At 41.6% G+C, this 19,361-nt stretch overlaps 3 protein-coding genes across 3 annotated transcripts in view; 1 reads left to right on the plus strand and 2 right to left on the minus strand.

Moving 5' to 3' along the window:
• The window catches only part of LOC126556435 (uncharacterized), a 507,197-nt gene that overhangs the window by 269,659 nt on the left and 218,177 nt on the right, over positions 1-19,361 (minus strand). The gene's annotated exons all lie outside the window — the stretch shown is intronic.
• Positions 3,110-19,320, plus strand: LOC126556133 (lissencephaly-1 homolog). The gene is made up of 6 exons (XM_050211351.1): positions 3,110-3,293; positions 17,704-18,161; positions 18,223-18,536; positions 18,600-18,755; positions 18,827-19,022; positions 19,094-19,320. Exons 1-6 carry the CDS (start codon positions 3,256-3,258, stop codon positions 19,165-19,167), a joined length of 1,236 nt encoding a protein of 411 aa, XP_050067308.1. The 5' UTR covers positions 3,110-3,255; the 3' UTR covers positions 19,168-19,320.
• LOC126556249 (elongation of very long chain fatty acids protein AAEL008004-like) lies at positions 7,014-10,739 on the minus strand. Its single transcript, XM_050211476.1, has 6 exons — positions 10,598-10,739; positions 8,098-8,288; positions 7,928-8,008; positions 7,675-7,837; positions 7,434-7,570; positions 7,014-7,345 (listed from the first exon to the last, which is right to left on the minus strand). The coding sequence occupies exons 1-6, from the start codon at positions 10,737-10,739 to the stop codon at positions 7,091-7,093; spliced, it is 969 nt and encodes a 322-aa protein (XP_050067433.1). The 3' UTR covers positions 7,014-7,090.

Genomic DNA, 19,361 nt, shown 5'->3' on the forward strand with positions numbered 1-19,361 from the left:
ATCGACGTGATCGTGGATCGTGATAATCAATCATGGGTTTTTTTGTTAAAAGAGTTATGTCTAACTAAATCTGAAAACATAGAAAGCATTAAGGTGCTGTCACTCATACTTGTAATATATTTACAATAATTGTTTACACAAATTCTACAAGTTATCTTTAATTGCAAGAAAATGTAACGTAACCAGCGTTTCTGGGTCCTCCATTGCTTTGGGCCATGTTGCTTAACTGCCATTTGTGCCACGCTTCCTCTGCCAAAACCGAAATCGTGCTGCGGAAAATGCTGCTCGTTCGTTACCGTGCAGGCCGGGAGAAAATCATCGTTCGTGGCGAATGAAGCGAAAAGAGTTGTGCCATCTTCGATTAACTCAATCCTCGGTCGAAAGCGATCGTCAAGCTGCTCCATTCGAGTGGATGCAGAATTTAGAGTACTCATTCACATTGGTGCAGTATTTCGGATGAAGCAGTTTCCACCGGAGAAGAGACTGTCGGTAGCTAGTGAACCAAAGCCGAAAGAAAAATGAACGCCATTTTGACACCGAGCAGCTCGGCTCTCGCCGATGATGTAAGGAAGATTCGATTTTTAGATGCACATTCGGTGGAAAATTGCCGCACAGATGCCCCTAGAGTTTACGAGTTGTAGAGTAGTTCTGTCTAACGAACAAAAAATAGACTTGACACTATTAGGTAGGGAGGCTGACCGAGAGCCGTACGTTTGAAAGTCACTCCGTCAAATGGAGCAAGCCGTTTTGTCCTCCTACAGTCTTCTCGTTGCCTTTTGGATCGTCGAAATGCTCATTTTATCGACATTTTGTCGCCGTGTTATGCGTTTTGTGCATCTTGCCGTTGCAGTCGTTGCCTTTTGTGCAACGGAACGCATGACACCGACTGGGGCATGCGCACCGACTGTTTTTGAACCGAAACCCACCTTCTGCTTCTGTCCAGATCTTGTACGGATGAGCAGAGGTTTATTGTGGATAAAAAAAAATAAATCAGTAGATTATTTATAAAAACGCCTTCGAGGGATGCATATAAAATGAATTTTCCATGGTAGCACATGTGTTGATGGAGGAAGAATAAGGCCATTTCCGTCATCGGTTCCATACTGGGAATTGATGAAATTGATTATGATGGTGCTTACTGTTATGTATATAAAATACTGTCGTTATAAGCAAAAGGTGTACGTTTGCTTTATGTTTGAAAAAAAAACCCCGCCGAAATTCGAGCAAGGTTAATATATAGTAGCGACCACCAAACAGGACCAATTATCGATCTAAAGCATCGGCTAGACCTTGCTCTAGAAACATGTAATCTCCAGACATTCTACAGTATGTTTTTCCACGTCTTTACTGCGGGTAGATTATACAGACCAGTTCTTTTGTTAAAGAATTTGGTAATTTATTCACCGGATCTGGGTATCGCGATTGGGCGAAAGAGGAACAAAAACGTGCAAAGGTTATGTCGCGACAGGAAAAAGCCCTTGTCCGGAAAGGAAAAATTAAAAACAAAGAACAATGAAATAAAACACACTTTAGTAGCTCCGCAAGGATTGGAATCTTCATGTGGGTTTTAATTCTGTTGTAAGGAACCGAGAACGCAAAACCCAAGAAGACACAGCACATAGCCAACTTCCGAATAAACAGCGCACGATAAAGGTGTTGCATAAATTAACCATTCGTGACATTGGTCGTCACCTTCTTTGTTTGTTCCGCCCGCACAAGGAAGTTGCACTCGGTGGATTTTACTTCAAAATTATTCAATCGATTCAAGCGTGTGCTAATTTATTGAACAGCAAATTGTTTTTGTCTGATTTTAGCACTGATCAGGTCCAGGGAGACTTAGATAAGATTTACGAGGTGTATTAACATTAAATTCGATTACCGAAAGACGCGTTAGTGTTGATGAAATTTAATGCTAAATAAGAAGTCGATACTCAGGTAGTAGCTTGTTCTATTACTTTAAGAATAACACCAACAAGAAACGTGACTTAGCGGTTGAAAGTGTAACAGTAGCTGGTACAGTGGTGTATCATTCTCAATATCTCATTTTCCAAGCGTAGGTGCATCGTCATGTGTATATAAAAGCGTTGCTCAGGTGTACGGGTGGAAAATAAAACCAAATACAAATGGTGCTGAATGGTTCACCGGATTCATTGAAACGAGTAAGCTCAGTGAAAACGTTGCATATGTTTGGTTCAGGTGACATTGTGTCCAACGTTTCTTTACCGTGGAGCTTTCTAGTGTTTATTCGTCTCTTTTTCTTTTACTATTTTTTATTGTTTTGTTTTGGTCGTGCTACTGTACGAAAGCTACCGATGGATGTTTTTATGGTTCTGACATTGATTTGCCACGGTTGATATCCAATGTCAGGCCATTTTATTTCTAAGGATTCTTTACTGTTTTGCAAATAGTTTGAATGATGATATTGTTGATAGAAATGTGTTAAAAATAAGAAAATGCTAATAATTTCTCTATGTTCTTTTTGTCTCATTTTAGATGATACAACAGCACAACAAAGCATACAGCAAGTGAAACGACGACGATAGCGTTATACAGTTTGGTTCCAGCTGAGTGCAAAGTCGCGAAGACTTGGATTTACCCAGCGTAAGCGTAAGGCAAGACGTCACAATCGAACCGTCTTTGCCAATCCAGAGGAATCTGAGCGTTTGACAGCGTTCTCTGGTGCGCTAATATCTGGAACGGAAGCTATCAAAGCTGTATCTCGACCAACGACAAATCGACGACGCAAAAAAAAAATTGAAAAAGAGAATACAATACGTATAAGTCAGGAAAATATTTACGACCCTTGTGCAATTTTACGAAGCGGCAGATTAAAAAAGGCCGCTAGCTCGTAATAAGGTGTAAACTAACCGTGGAAAAGGTGCAAAGAAAGGAAGCGAAATTTTGAGCGAAATTGATCGAGTTATACTCCCTGTAGTGAAAGTGCAAAAAAAAGAAGTTGATCGAAAGCGAAAAGTTAATTGAATTTAACGAATAAAATCGGCATCTTTCCGGTTTGGCTGTGTCGTAATCGGCTAGTGCTAGTTAGTGTGTAAAAGTGAAAAAAAGATCGTGTCCTTCGCGCAGGGGCAACTTCAATTGAACCGTTTCCACTGCCACGGATCAATCGGTGGCGGAAGCAGTAATCCGAAGGAACCGTAAAAGGATACAGTTTCGGCAGCAGGAAACCAAGCAGGCACCAGCACGGAACAGCAGGAGGAGGACGTTTTTTACAATCATTCACCAGCAGATCAAAACATGAAAATGGTGTTGTCACAACGGCAGCGCGAGGAGCTGTGAGTTTTTTTTTTATTTCCAGTCATTTTACTATTTTTTCACGAAAAGAATTAAAGTAAATCAGGGCAAATAGAGATAATAGAGGAATGGGTAGATAATTGGAGAACGTAATTTTTGTTCTACTGGAGGATAAGCGTTCTTAAAATAGTACTACTACTGTCCTCAAAACGTACCTCTTCGCGGCTTATACTGGGTGTGAGAAGCGAGAATTCTCGCTTAATGATTTCTGAAATCATCATCGCGCTCGAAATCGAACGGCTTTTTACTCCATCCTGTGCGGATCTAATGGTACGATTGAGAAGTGTGTCATGAAAATAATGGTCTCACGGGGCGATTGATGGGGGAGTTATTTATATGTTGTGTTGTGTATGTGCTTCACTTTCACCCATATTTTGGAGCAAAATACCGGCACGGCCAGAGGCCCACTTTTAGTTTGGTGAAGGGAAGTGTTAAAGTCGTGGAGCAGGCACTCAGGAAGGAAGCATCAATTTTCGGACGGACTTAATAGACTTCTTTTAGTCTATCAGTTATTCTTTTTACTCTCCTGTTCCTTTGGGATTTACCGTCCGTGAGTTAGATTTTGATTTATTAATATGCATTTAAGAAAATTGTATGATTTATTTTTATCGTTTCACAAACCGGCTTCTGTTTTAAAATCATTTAGCCAAGCTTTCAAGAGTTTTAGTCCATTTGTGGGCTGCAAAATGATGTGTCTGCAATTGAGGTATTTAAAATTCAATAAAGTGTGGAATAATGTATTTTAAATCATTTGGTAAATCGGCTGCATCAGCTTCTTTTGACATTCTTGCCATCATCATTTTTCTTAATCCAAAGACGATTTATGTATATTTATGACTCTTGAAATCTTTAATGAATTCTGCAGTGCGTTATTTCGTTACTCACTTAGCAGGTAATTCTTCTATCAATTGGCAAATCGATACAAAAATTTGATCTCACAGTAGGACACAGTAGGAACCAAAGCAATATGCATCCATTTGCTGCTGGGTACACCCAGACACACCCGTGCATGCTTATTGCTCGACCAATCGTTCGATTATCGTACGCTTTTCACACCATCACATTGTCACAATCTCTTGCCTAACACTTTTTCTTCGGCAATCGTGTAATTTATTTATGTTCGCGTTGGGTGTAAAAATACACGTTGGAATTAGAAAAGTAACACCGGCGGAAGTGGAAGCTTAGTGGACAAAATGCCGTTAGTGTCCGTCCGTCTTCCCGAAGCAGACGATCTTCAACACATTCACATCTCACCTTTGCGATGCAACTCGAATCAAATGGCAATAGGAAGAGCTCTGCTCATACGGAACGCCGTGTGGAAGTTGTTGTGGGGTTTTTGTTTGGAAGCGCGACCCTTGTCGATTTTCTTTAAATCTCCCTCCCCGTTTCGAATAGATATGGGCGAGAAACACGTCGTTGACTTCCTTCCCACCCGGTGGCAGCGTCTTTTTATGGCTACTGGTCGGTTTGTGTTGGCAGCTCTACAACAGACCTGCTTATTGCGTGTTACGAAATGTTGGAATTTTTTTTGGTGTGTGTCTATAATGCGCCTGCCACGTGCATGTTGAACGAGCGGAGCCGAAATTTTTTTTTTGCCAGTTTGAAACCCATATAAACTAACGGATTGACTACGAGGGTTAGGACGGGGCAAACGCTTTTCCCTGGTCCAACAAATAAATCGATTGGACTGATAGAAATGGCCTCCAACTGAGAGGGGTGTATGGTTGCCATCGTCATCTTCACGTCTCTTTGTTAGGAGAAAAGTGTCATCCGGTGATTGGTGTCGAGGAAAGGTCTTTGATCGACCGCTAGATTAGATAGGTGGGTAGATAGATGATTCGAATTTTGGTTTTGAGATTTGGCGTCATAATTGGCAACAGATAGTAACGCCTTTCAGCCGCTCAGAGTACAGCTTTGTCTCAATAAATGACGTTTATTAATCTTAAAAATGTCCCATCTACTTTGACAAGATGTGTCGTAAAAAGAAAAAAAAATAGTACAATTTTAAATTCGTTAATACTACGCTAACATCCTTGTAACAAATTTTATACTTTCAAATAACGTATTTCATACGGCAATATACATAATTGCGAAGGTAAACTTGTGTGGTTTTTTTTTTGTTATAATGTGCTAGAAGATCTACCAAAACAAATATAGTTTTATATAAAGATCGTACTAAAGGTAGCAATAACAAAAGGCATATCTTTCCTGCATAGTGGTCTCTTCCTTCCTGCACGTATGTGCACGTGTGCGCATTCGAGCGATAGGAGGTTTACTATTCACGCCGCCGATGACGACATACATACATACTATCGGCTACTTCCTCCAGCGTGACTAATCTCAGTTTTTGTGTTGTTTTTGTCTATCAAAAAACACGTCGATACGTCACAATAGGACTATAAAAATAATAATAGTGACATAAAAAAGCGATAGGGATTATTGCAAAATATTCGGACATTATCAACCGATCGCAAGCTCACTCCATTCAATTACGAGCATGATGAAAGTATAAATAGTATTTTGTTTTTTTTTTTTGAGTATATAGTATTTTGATATACTTTGAAACATAAAAAAAATGGCGTATAAACAATTAGTGTACCAAAAAGACCAACAAACGTTCGTACGGTATCTCCTTCCCATGCAATTTGCAAAATAACCTTCGCCGTAGACATCGATCGATGAAATACTACTAGCGCCACCTAGGTGTGAGATTGTAAATGACTATAAACGGTAGAAGCGTTACCTTCGTCTTGAGTAACGTTTCATTCTGAGGATGCAGGTTGATAGCTTGGCTGGAAAAATTGTGTTTTTATACTTTTTATACTACATGTTAGTAGCGTATTGTTACAATCAGCTTAAATTTTTCTGGTAGTATATACTAATTTCAGTCTTTTTCACTCGAAAAACGACTCGATTGACTCAACAAATCTTTTTGACTTTGGTTCGTTGAATTTAAGTTTGATATTTTCGGATCATCTAGCAACGCCTCGATCACTTTTGGCATGCTCATAACTGCATATCTTTACATGCATTTCGTACGCATTTTATGCAGGAACTTGCTAACAATTATCGAAAATGTGTTTATACTTTTTCACTTTTGGCAGCTGTGATCGACCCTTTGTACAGTGACGTCAATGCTCAAGACAGCGACGCGTTAATTATGATCGTGGGAAGTAGTGATGAGAAAAATCTAATCATGAAAAAACGATGAACTCCCTGAGCGTGATACCAAATAAGGAAGACAATCTAAAGGGAAAGTCGTTTCATTGTAGAATTATGTGTTTTCACGCACAATAAATGGTGCTACCAAATCAACTCCCTAGCTTTTCCTCTGGTTTTGGTGCCAAATTAGACAGGTTTACGAAGTCGTAGTTGAAAATACGATATTTGAAACTTTTATTTTGCATTTTTTATTGTTTTTATTTTTATTTTTCATACGATTTGATTTCTATTGCTATATTGGTCTTCAATGCTCAATATTGAATATCGGGTTCAATAATCATGTTTAAATCTTTTTAAACAAAATTTTGTAATTATTTACAATTAATTGATTCAACCGTTCCATGTAGGAAAGGTTTTGGATGATATATTTTTGGTAGAATCATTCATTGTTAGTATAAGGAAAAGAACAAACTAATCTACTATAATTATAACTGGTTATGTTTTTTTTTCATCCTCCCCTTAAAATGTCTTAAATCACATTAATTGCTCAACAGATAGGTAGTGCTATTTACAAAAATCACTTGATATCCGTATTCAGTCTTTCGAATAGGGAAAGTCATTGTTGCTTCTTGAGCGTCTCGGTTGATACCGTTTGTTGGTGCTGTCCGGATGCTGTTGGGGTTTGAGCTGTCGTCGTTTCTTGGACCGCCTTCACAGTGGCCTTCCTTCGGTAATTTTCCAGATAGAAATTCATGAACAGAACGAAGAATATGCTTGCATTGCACAGCAACAAGAAGGTGATAAACTTTGGGTAGGCGCAATCCGTAAACAGTGCGTTGATTGCATGCCCGATGCAGATAATAAATTGGGCCTAAAAAACAAGAATTCAACAAGAAAACATAAGGTTCATATTTATACAACATTAGCATGCTAGCAATGGTAGCGGCAAGAATACTCACAATCTGTATTTCGGTCAAAAACTGCTTCCAGAAAAGATATTTTTGATAGCGTGGTCCCATCGACGACAGCATGTAGTACAGATACATCAGCGTGTGGACGAAGTTGTTGATAATGTTGGGAAGCGTTGTATTACCACCTGTACAACAACGAGAGCAAGATAACGCATTAGTTGGAGGTAGACGACGATGAAAATCCTTGCTTGTCGTGCACCAACAACGATACACGTTGAGGAGAGCATACCTGCGAGGAACTTGGTTAGAATCCAAGCCTCGATGGGTGTAAGCGAGTGATGATAAAGATGAAGGTATGAAATTTGTGACTTTTTCTTGCGCAGCACAAAGAATACCGTATCCGCAAATTCAGATAGCTTCGAAAGGTAGTAGATGTAGCAGAGATTGAACATCTGTGAAGAGAGATAGTAAAATGAAGTAGTAAAATATGCAGATTCGCTCTTGTTTATATGGAAATGAAAAGTTTTAATTGCTTTGCTCACCCGACGGGACAGATGGTCGTCACTGTAGTCGACCGGTTGGCATGTCAAGCTATATCCACGGGCCCAGCCTGCCATCAGGTGCTGCAGAAGGAAGGAGCCATAAAAATGAGTGATGCAATTCTGTTTTTTTGTACCATTAAATTTCGATGATGATCAGTGGAGGGACTTACCTCGTAGAACATGTATGCGCTCAGCAGGACCTGTCCGAGGTTGTAGTAGAAGAGTGTATTTGTCAGCTGCATTGGTTTCCGGTCGCGCATGTACGTCGGTCCAATGATCAACACCCAGGCGAGGTAGGTCAACACCATCCCAAGCGTTGGCAGTGGATTGTCCATGAACGGGAGATGCTTCGCTCGCGGATCTATTGATGTGAAGACGAAAAATGATAGTTTTATATTTGGAACAACATTTAAAAATAATCGTTTAATATGATATGTTACACAATCGATAGCTCTAGCATTGATGAACTTTCGCTCTCTATGTCAGTCTTGTTTTTTTTTTGGAAGTCAATGTCTTCAAGAACATAAAAAGCCAAACTAAAACCGGACACCAGATGAGACGCATTGTTCCGATGCAGTCCCCCGATGCAAATGATTGAATGAATGATTAATGCGGAATGCGATCGCATTCGGTAGCCGTTCATATTGGGAACAGGTTGTAACATTTTTTGTTCAGTAAATATCATCACCTTTTCTGCCTTAAACGAAGGTTACAATTCGTCGAAGGTGGCTAACAGAATTCTTCGCATAATTGATCAAGTTCATCAGAAAAGCAACGGCTTTTTGGGGACTAAATAACTGTTTATTCATATTGCTGATCCGACCGGATTGAGCACAAATTTGTTAAAGTCTCTATGCTTGAAAAATCTATTCTAGAAAAATTCCCATCAACATGGTTCATTCTAATAACTTAAACTGATTGTTAATTAAACGAAATGTCTAATTAACCTAGCCGCAAATAATTTTTCTTCTTTAGTTGCTAATGATTATACTAACAATTTATTTTGTATTTTTTGTTCATCAATAATATAAAAATTTTAAAAAAAGAAGACTTTTACCGCGTGATGACTTGTTCGAACGACGAAAAAGCGAATCAAGCAATTAATTACGCTGATCTTCGTCGGCAAATTCGATCAAAAAAGACCTTGCGCCTTAGTAAGTTCGATTAAGGCAGATGAAATGTTGCAATCAGTTTCGGCACAAGGAATGGATGAATACCGCTATTTCCTGTATACAGAAGCAAGCCCGTAAATTTTATGACCTCGAGTTGAAGCCCTGTTACAAAAGTTGGGTAATGTCAAACGAGTGTGTAAAAAGCAAAGTAAACAAACATTCCGGTGACAAAACTATGAAAGACCTTCGCGCGTACCCTGTGGCACCGTGCGCTTGTTGCGATCAGCTTGTTGACTGATGTCATTTGCCACACATGACTTTGAATATTAACATCAATTTCTTGCAAAGAATGAAAGCCCAACGGTGGTCAAGTTTATCGACCTGAAGAAAAATGATACCAAGATCAGGCGAACTTTCGCAATCGCCTGACAAGGCAAATACTGGCCTTCTCTCACACTTTTCATATGTACGTTGCGCAACGGTCCGCTTTTGCGGTGATGAAGCGGCAATCAAGATGCACATATTATGGTCTCGCACAATGAGAAAGAAGGGCAATTAGTTATTATCTTCGTAGTGATACATAACTCTTGCCGGTTGGATGGAAATCTGCTTTCATGTTGGCCGTTTATCACGGCTCTCAGTAGAAGGGTTTGTAAATGATTTGCTTAATTAGGTCAAGCTCACGGTGACAGCATGTGGTTTTTGGTGGGTTTCGCTTTGCTATGCAAATGACTGCAGCACCACATACACACTTGAACTTGAGAAAGCATTGTCGTTTGATGTGGCTTTTGCCCGTGAATTTGAACCGATTGCCTCGGAGCGAACAGTCGTGGGCCATCGTTTTGCGCCGTAGGAGGACAATATGAGCATAAACGATGTCTACCATTCCTAGCTTCTTCTGCCGGCGGCGATCATTAAGTATGAATGTACATAATACATTAACCGCGCCATTGGTAGAGAGATGAGGCCCTTGAATGCTTACAAGAAGGTAACACATGTGCTCCTTGTGTGGCATTGGTTGAGTTCATTGGTTAAGGTTAATATTTTGTTTGATTAAAGGTATGGCAAGAGTGACTAACATATTTCCTTGTAGGAAAAAAGCTTAATTTTTGAATTAGAATATAGTTTTGTCCAACCGAGTATGTCCGGGATAATGCAAGAAAAAAGGAGGAAATGCCTTATCAATATGATTATAGAATTTGATCAACACAAGCGGTGTGAACAATACGGCACTGGACCGTCATAATTAATTATAAATAAATAAAATATGGTTTTGTCCTGAAATTTGTTGATTTTTCAGAAGATTTATGTGAATTAGACATTATTATTGCAGCTGTTTATTTATCCTTATTAATATGTTGTAATTGGAGTTTTGAGTATTTATACAAGATCGTTTCCCATGAACAAAGAATAAATGTCCGACTAAAATCCAAAAAGATTATCAGATCACATCAGATTATTATTTAGTCATGAAGAGCATTAAGAATATCGTTAACGATCATAAACAGTAAAAGCTCACAAGCTGTAAACATCCAACATAATGTGTGTGCATAATTACCTCCTAGCAGGTCTTCGACCAGGTTCCAATATCTGTCGATCAGTCGTGTCCAATTGCGTTCCGCCTGATATTCGTCGATCGCCAACTGCATGATGTAGTTCGACGCCAGCGTAAAGTCAGTAAAGTTATCCCTTACATCCATTTTGTGATGAGAATACTTTTGCTGCTCTCGGTTGATTTGTTCTGCACAACTTTCACTGCACTTTAGTTTCTTGTTCTTAACTTTTGCGTAAAGAATGTCAAAGAAATCACTCGTTAAGGTATAATTTCAGCTTCACCGCAAAGCTGGCCTTAATCGCAAGCAACAAAATGCTCCACAAATGAAGTATTTCGTCTCACTGTGTCACCAGTGTCGCATCTGGGTCAGAAGCATCGTTAGTCGATTCTAGCTTGACACGGTTTTCCGTATGCGATCAGGCGTCGTTTTCTATTTTTGTTTGAAACTTAGCACTTAACACAAACATATATCCAAGCACACATACGCATGCATAACCATTTCGAGTTTGTTCTAAGACACGATCAAACGTTGCACAAATAGAAAAACGAACTATCACTAGTTAGATATTAAATGTAGGCCACAGTTACTAGAGTATTCACAAAACTTGCGTTTACTAGAATAGTTCTGCCCAGGCGTGGCAGATTTTTATTTCCCCCAAAGCGTCTGAAGTAGCGACTTGAACTGAATTAAGCTGCCTGTGCCGTCGAGATGTTGTCGCAGGACTGTCACTGTCTGGACATTTTCCGAATGGAGTGAGCTCGATCGTATCGGCAAAAACAGATCGACGTGTATGGTGCGGATCTATTTCCCACCCCATCGGCACATAGCTAACCGTGTGTGTGTGCCTGGTGGTTCTTAAGCTTTTTGCAAAAAATCATTGCAGAAATATTTCGGTAAACTGCGCACGAGCGCAAGAAAGACAGAGCACGATGTGCGAGCACGTTGGTGGGATATTCTTTTTTCCTTCTAAGCGTCCAAGGACGATAGCTTTTGCCGCTGCACGTATGGCACGGTTTTTCCCACTCCGAAAGCTTGCTCCGAGTTTCCTCGGCACAGCGCGAAGTGTGGTGTGGTGCGTTTGATCTGACGAACGGTCGATCGGTTGTTATCCTCTGAAGCGAAAACCTAAACGAGAGAGACAGAGAGATCTGTCGCTCAGTCTTGTGCCACGTGTTAGTATATTGGTCATTGAATGATGGAAACATAGTTTTTAACCTATTCAATTTGTATTAGTTAAAGGGTAAATTTGAAGGAAGCATATCCTACCGCTCCCTTCAAACTACAGATTAGTATCCCCCACTTCCCACTATCAAATGATTCTTTATTGACGTGACGTATTCAATCTGTTTGCAAGAGAAGGGATAATGGTAGAACGTGCTCATAATTCAGCAGCAGTGACGAATTTAGTAAACGACGCCGGAGCACGATGGTGCACATCTGCACGGTCTCTCAGTAAGGAGAGCGAGGCTCACGCGTGCTGCAAACAGTGTCCTTGAACACGCGCCAGCGCGGTTCCAACGGTAGCGGCGCGAAAAAAGACATTAGACGCGTAGTTTGTCTCCTGTACCGAACTGGCCATAGTGTCTGGATTTGGATGCAGTTTGGAGTGCAATTGCATTCGCCGAGGGAGTGCATCTAATAGAACGATTTCTATCCGGTGGTTCGTGTGGTACGTTGACTAAGGGGAGAAGAAGAACCACGACTCCGAGTTAGGCAGTGGTTTAACCTGTTCCTTTCCGCGATTGCCACCGCACGTTAGAAGCCCGGCGTGGCGTGGCGTTGGTGTGCAGTTATGGTTGGTGGGTTTTCAAGATCGTCCACTTGAAATGGCGCGGTTTTTCGTGCCCTCCTTCTGTACGTAAGCATGGGATGGAATTGGATGTTGCAATCGCCAGCAAAGACGATATTTGATGTCGTTCGGTGTGCTATGGCCACGAATCGGAAAAGTTACGCAGGGGTTTGGTGGTTTACTTTAATTTGCATAGCCCAGCAAGAACATCAACATGGCGGTAAATGTGAATTCTTCGAACAGAGAGTTCGTCGCTTGAAATCCTTCGTTTTTTCATAACAGTTGGAGTAGGTTACTTTTATTTAATACAATGCACGAGTATTATTTAATGATCAGCGTTTTCACTATGATTAAAAAGAAATTCGGTTTAAACATTTAAACCATTTTATTCGTTGGTAAAAATCATTGCTGCCTATACTTCAATTTTTTTAAATTTAATTTTCGTTAATTAATGTCAATCAGTCAACAAACATAAAGTTGGATATGTTTTTTGGTGACTTTAATTTTCATTCTACTATCTCATTTTATTCTTTGTGGGAAAATTTTCGGCGATTTCTCAAAACAATCTTTGCGTTTGGCATAATTCATAATGAGCTTGCCAATGCCAATTTAAATTAAAATTAGTTTGATAGCGCGAAATTAAGAAATAGTTTTATTTGGCTAATGAACTCGGTCACATCGTTTTTTTTTGCCGAGACGGGCCCACCTTCCTTAACACGCTAATCGCGATGGGGAAAATCATTTGAAGAACGATTGCTTCACCGAATGACATCGCAAAATCCTACCCTTGTTGTTCGTGTGGCCAGTCTCTCGATTGCAACACACCTGCTCAATGACAGTGCACAGAAAAAGAAGGGTATACAGCAAGAATTCCTACTCTAATGGATTCTGGTTCTATGTAGGTACTTCCTCACCCACCCGCTTTCGGACTGCCAGTAAGTAAAGGCCATATCTATCGCTTGAGAAGCTTAACTTCCCGACTACTAACACTACTACTTCTATATTCAGCATAAGCCCAAACCCTTTTCCCAACACTAAGAAGACTTCAGATTGCGACAACATGCAAGCCGTTTGGTGAAGTTGGCGGTTGGTTATTCGTCTTTAGTAAAGTTCAACGACATATGTTTAACGTAAATTATCCGCATATGACTGAGTGGTTTTTCCTTATCTCGTGAGTGCGTTTAGTTTCGCAAACGCTTCCAACTGCTGTACATAGGAAGGAAACGGCCATTTAGGATGAATAATGAGCCAATCATTTAGTGCAGCAGCAATCTCTCAATCGATGTTTACAGCCGAGTTTTGGTCTCGTTTCTGAAGATAAATTGCGATCCAAAAGAATCCGCGACAGAAGCTGTTATGGTACGGTGAAGGTCTGCATTAGAAAAAAAAATATCCAATTCTCAATTATGTTGCGTGTGTACCTTTGGGACCAACAGTTCTTGGAATATTTCCACCATACTACCACATATGTGGATGGCGTAAAACGACGGTGCCGTCGCCGTTGCAATTTTTGTCGGTCAGCGGTGAAAAACTTGTTTGTTTTTCGCGAACTCTCAAGTTCTCTGTCTCTTGTCGCCGTGGGTTTCGGCGCACCAGAAGTTCAACAGGGCACGGTGCTGCACAATTTTGACGCTGGGTTTTCGTGACCGGTTCTTGTTGTGGTCGTTTCACATTCCCGTGCCTCTCGGTGTGCAGGGTTGGTGAGAGGTGTCGTGTACGCTCCCTAATCGTTTCGTGCGAGCGCAGAGACAAGAAGCCCATGGTACACATGTTCAGGCGTACAAACCGCGGAAAAATTTTGCAATCTGCATGCAACTGCGCACCTTCTTGCGGCCACCGGTGGTGGGACTCATGTGGATGCTAGCGTTAAAGAAACATTCACATAAAAAAGCAGCAGGGATGTCCAACGCGTTTGAGCTGCAGCTAGATGTGCAGATCGCTAGTGTAAATGATGAATTATTTATAAAAGTAAAGGAGAAATTGTTTCAAACAATAAACAACCATAAATCAACCCGTCGATTAACTCAGAAATTTGATAATTTAGTAAGGGGCGGCTCGGCGGTAGACTTGAGACGGCAGAACCGGGGCTCAATTCTCGGTCCCAAAGGAAGAAAGATTGAATTTTCGTTTTATTCTGGATATTGTTATGAATTAATTATCGCAAAATAATCTTTTTCATATGTTTATTCAATGTTTGAAATGTGTTGTAAAAAAATCATAATACAAATGAAAAGATAGAGCTATAAAATTGATTTTAATGAAGCAAAATTTATAAAAGAAGAAAAAAAAACATAGAAAATGCACATCACGCTTAATTTGCCACACCTGCCTTAGAGTCAGTTGAAGTTGTTGGCGCGACACGCAGCGTAATTCTCTCGCTAGCCCGATGTCAACTAATCGCAGTGAACCTGCTGGTTGCTAGGGTCCGCTGGAAGGGAGAACTTCTTCGAGAGGAATCTTACCCCGCCAAGGTCGACCTGATGCCAACCCAGTGGCGGTTCAATGATCTGCGATAATTCTGGCGAATTTACCGTATCGGTGTGTGATTATGTCGCGATCGGTACCAACGATCTATGCAACTCAGTTCGATATGAATGTACTACCCTACTACTGACCGGTCACAGCTGATGACTTAAGGTTTACGTTTACGCGGTCGCCCTTCATGTAGCGCGTGAAATGGTGGGCGTTTTCGTGTGAGATCACTTTCGAAAGACTTCGCTGCGGCGATACTCCGTTAACGATCGACCGGCATCAGATAGATGATCGTCGAGACTGCCCTACGAGCGACGATGATTATGCTGCTGTTTTAAATAATTTATCCGTCTTGGGGAGGCTTTTCGGTTAGTGCTGCGAGACGCCACCGTGGCTGGTGGTTTATCAACTGACTTGTTGGATTCACGTTGCAGTGCAGTGAGTGTAATTCATAATGTTACACCAAATCACCGTCCGTGGTTTACCAATTCGAGGAAATTCGAGTAATAAGGGCTGGCTACTCTTAGGCTTGCAGGTGTCTGCCCTTATGACGCAGTAAGGATGGATCTCCATGGCAAATTGTCGGTTGAGATTGAAATTTGTTCCGTTCTGTTCAGATTGCGATCTCCGACATCCATTTGAAAGCAGAATCTGAAACGGTGTATACTGCAGACATTCAAATCTTGGGTAAGGCTTTGGAGCCAGATTAGTTTTAGCTGGCAATGATGATCGATTTTGACGTTGTTGTGAATAGCGATCTACGTCGCGCGCGGTCCAATCGAAGGGCGAGATACTTCAAGCTATTTTTTACGGTCATTTAAAATTGGGTCTATCTGCTTGTATAGGTACCTATCGACCGTGGCAATAGGTTGTGCCGAGAATAGACACCTTAGCGGTGGCTGCTGGCAGATCGGAAATTCGCCAACAGAAGGACGGTGCTTATAATTTGCCTGTGGATGCAATGAGGTATGAAACAAAACAGGCGCTTATAGCCTGCTGTCTTCTGTGTACCGCCAGAGTGTCGATGGCGTCGCCAATCTAGCATGTCCTGAGGTCGGAATCGATCCGTAAAGCGACCTGCACCGTTAGACAACCGGCCTCCGGGCGATTTTGGCGCGGTCCGCTGAGTGACTAATGTGCCATTATGTTCGGTAGTTCGTCTGCACAGTTTTACCGTGTAAGCATTAACTCTTCAATCGTTTCCGTTCCCCTTTGGCCGTTGGTGGCTTCAAGAGATAGCTTTCAAAACGAGAGGGCGTTGGTGGTTGATGAAAAATCCGTCTAATGATGATGTACGGTTGGCGGAAATTGATCCAAAATTGGTAAGCAATGCATGTGCTTTACTAAGAGATCTGTAGCAGATTGGACCACCCCTTGCACGATCAGTTGCGTTCTACGATGGTGTAGAAGATAGTGATAGAATGGTTCTGATAAATTGGTGTAACGAAACAAATGCTTGAAGAACCATGATGCAAACCACAAACAATCAATCAAAATGTGATCGCATCAAAGATAAACGAATACTAGAACATTTCATCATCATCAGCCAGTCATTGAACGTTAATCATCTAGAGCAACACTGACTTCCGAAGCGACACAGCAACAGCTGAAAACTGTTGTTAGTGTTTCTATTTTAAAATTTTCCACTCACTTTTCCATTTTGCTAACCTTCGGACCGCCGCCAGGTAGTTCACAAAATGTAAACATTGGCAAAATAAGATCGCTTTAGTTTCGGAGATTGACTCCTGATCAGTTCATTGTTTCCGTGGACTTGTCAGTGGATCGAGAAACTCTTGGAGGGAAAACGAAGGTCACTGAGAGGACTTCTACAGTAGTGCGATCTTAAGTTTTGTCTCTATTTAGAATAGGGAGGCCTTTATGGGGTGTTTTAAAACATGCGCCCTTGAAGTGTGTTAATTTTTTAATGAAAATGGATTGTGGAGATGCTGAAATTGTATTCAAACTAGTGCGTAGTGATCTGATTTAACTGTGTCCTACAAATCAAAGGTTTTAGATTGAAAGGAGCTGAATAGTGTTAAATTAGGAAGCGCCCCTAGCGCGCGGAAGTGATTGACCTTACCTTCTGATCAGTGTCGAAAGCGGCTTCTCGTTTGTGGTTTTGTGATTAAAATTATTGTGTTAGACGAGCACGACAGACCTGGCTGATCGAAAACCATCGTTCAAAGGTAACGAAGCATGACTTGTATTAAGTCTGTGCTATGGTTAAACCTTCTAGTAGGATTCGTTGGAAAGAACTAGAGAACCGGTAAATATAAATAGAAGAATGGCGACTTGTGTTGTTAGACATTTCGGTGCCGGGTGCATCGGTGGGATGATGAGCGATCACGGCGGTACATGGATCACCGTCCTTTCGTGTCATGTTTTGTTGATCCGAATGAGAAAATGATTAATCGTGGTATATCTTTTTTTTTCCCTGCAACTGCCTCCATAGCAAATTCGTCGTTTAATTTACAGTTAGAGTGGAGGAAAACTGCTGTTGGAGGTAATGATCACCTATTTGAACTTCCGCTTCAAATGCATTCAGATTCCAGATGTATGATGGGCGTAGTCTTGAAGACGCTGAAGCGTTGCTTTATACAAGTATCAGAGTTTAAGGTTATTTCCAAAGGCTTAATTTTTATCCAAATGCTAATCGATTGCTAAACCTTCAGCAGAAGATTCTTTTGTTCAATTTGTAAAGGTCGCGAAGAGCTACACTTTAACATAACAAAGGACTGATTAGGCTTCGAAAAATGAAGAGTACTGTTTTTGTACTGGCACTACAGGATAATACATCCGTCGTTTCATGTGTAATAATCGATTTCTCCTTTTCGTTTCCACTTACAGTAACCAAGCGATTGCCGATTATCTGGGAAGCAATGGATACACAGACGCCTTGGAAGCCTTCCGGAAGGAGGCAGACATGCCGAACGAGATAGAGCGCAAGTACGGTGGGCTGCTCGAGAAAAAGTGGACCTCCGTTATTCGGCTGCAAAAGAAAGTGATGGAGCTGGAAGCGAAATTGTCCGAGGCGGAGAAGGAAGTGATTGAGGGTGCTCCGACCAAGGCAAAACGCACACCAAGCGATTGGATACCGCGCCCGCCGGAAAAGTTTGCGCTTGCAGGCCACAGAGCCACCGTGACACGGGTTGTGTTCCATCCGGTATTTAGCATGATGGTATCGGCATCGGAGGATGCCACGATCAAGGTGTGGGACTTTGAAACGGGTGAATATGAACGTACGCTCAAGGGTCATACGGACTCGGTACAGGATTTGGCATTCGATTCACAAGGGAAGCTTCTCGGTAAGTGACGATATCTTTACAGTCTGTATAGCAGCTTTTATGGCTTTCTTCTTCATTTTAGCCTCCTGTAGCTCGGATCTGTCAATCAAACTGTGGGATTTCCAGCAGACGTATGAGTGTGTCAAGACAATGCACGGTCATGATCACAATGTGTCATCGGTTTCGTTCGTGCCAGCGGGCGATTTTCTACTGTCTGCGTCCCGTGACAAAACGATCAAGATGTGGGAAGTGGCCAGTGGCTACTGTGTCAAGACGTTCACAGGACATCGGGAATGGGTACGCATGGTTCGGGTGAACGTCGACGGATCGCTGATGGCCTCCTGTTCGAATGACCACTCGGTTCGAGTTTGGCAAACGAACTCCAAGGAATGCAAGGTAGGCGGAAATGTTTATAGGACCAAGATTATTGCTTTGCTAATCTTTGTCTTTTCCTTTCAGGCTGAGCTGCGAGAGCACGAGAATACAGTAGAATGCATTGCCTGGGCCCCGGAATCGGCCGCAGCGGCTATAAACGAGGCAGCCGGAGCAGACAACAAGAAAGGAGCACATCAAGGTCCATTCCTGGCATCGGGATCACGAGACAAAACGATCAGGGTGGGTACACTGGTTATGATATGCTTGATATAAGTACCAATTCATATCTGATACATTGCATCATTTTGCAGATTTGGGACGTCAGCTCCGGACTGTGCCTCTTTACGCTGGCCGGCCACGACAATTGGGTGCGTGGTATCGTGTTTCATCCCGGTGGCAAGTATATGATTTCCGCTAGCGACGACAAAACGCTACGCATCTGGGATCTTCGCAACAAGCGTTGCATGAAAACGCTCTACGCTCACTCACATTTCTGTACATCTTTGGGTGAGTAGTGTGTCTTACCACAGAGGGGTTTCTAAAATTGTAAAAAACTATCTATTCTTATCCTTTTGTAGATATGCATAAGTCCCATCCTTACGTCATATCCGGCAGCGTGGACACGACGGTTAAAGTTTGGGAGTGTCGCTAAGTCAAATCATTGTCCCTCCCGCCACTCTCCTGTACACGCCACCACCAACTACTAATCCAACAACCGATGTTGGCAGCTTGTTTGGGTCCTCATCGACTCATTGGCGCTTTTTTTATGTTCGCTCTTCGACAAAGCAAAGCAAATTAGACAACCAACACAACACACCATGGAAGAGGATTCTAGCATGTGCTCCT

The sequence above is a fragment of the Anopheles maculipalpis genome, chromosome 2RL (assembly GCF_943734695.1).
Source record: "Anopheles maculipalpis chromosome 2RL, idAnoMacuDA_375_x, whole genome shotgun sequence".
Lineage (NCBI taxonomy): Eukaryota > Metazoa > Arthropoda > Insecta > Diptera > Culicidae > Anopheles > Anopheles maculipalpis.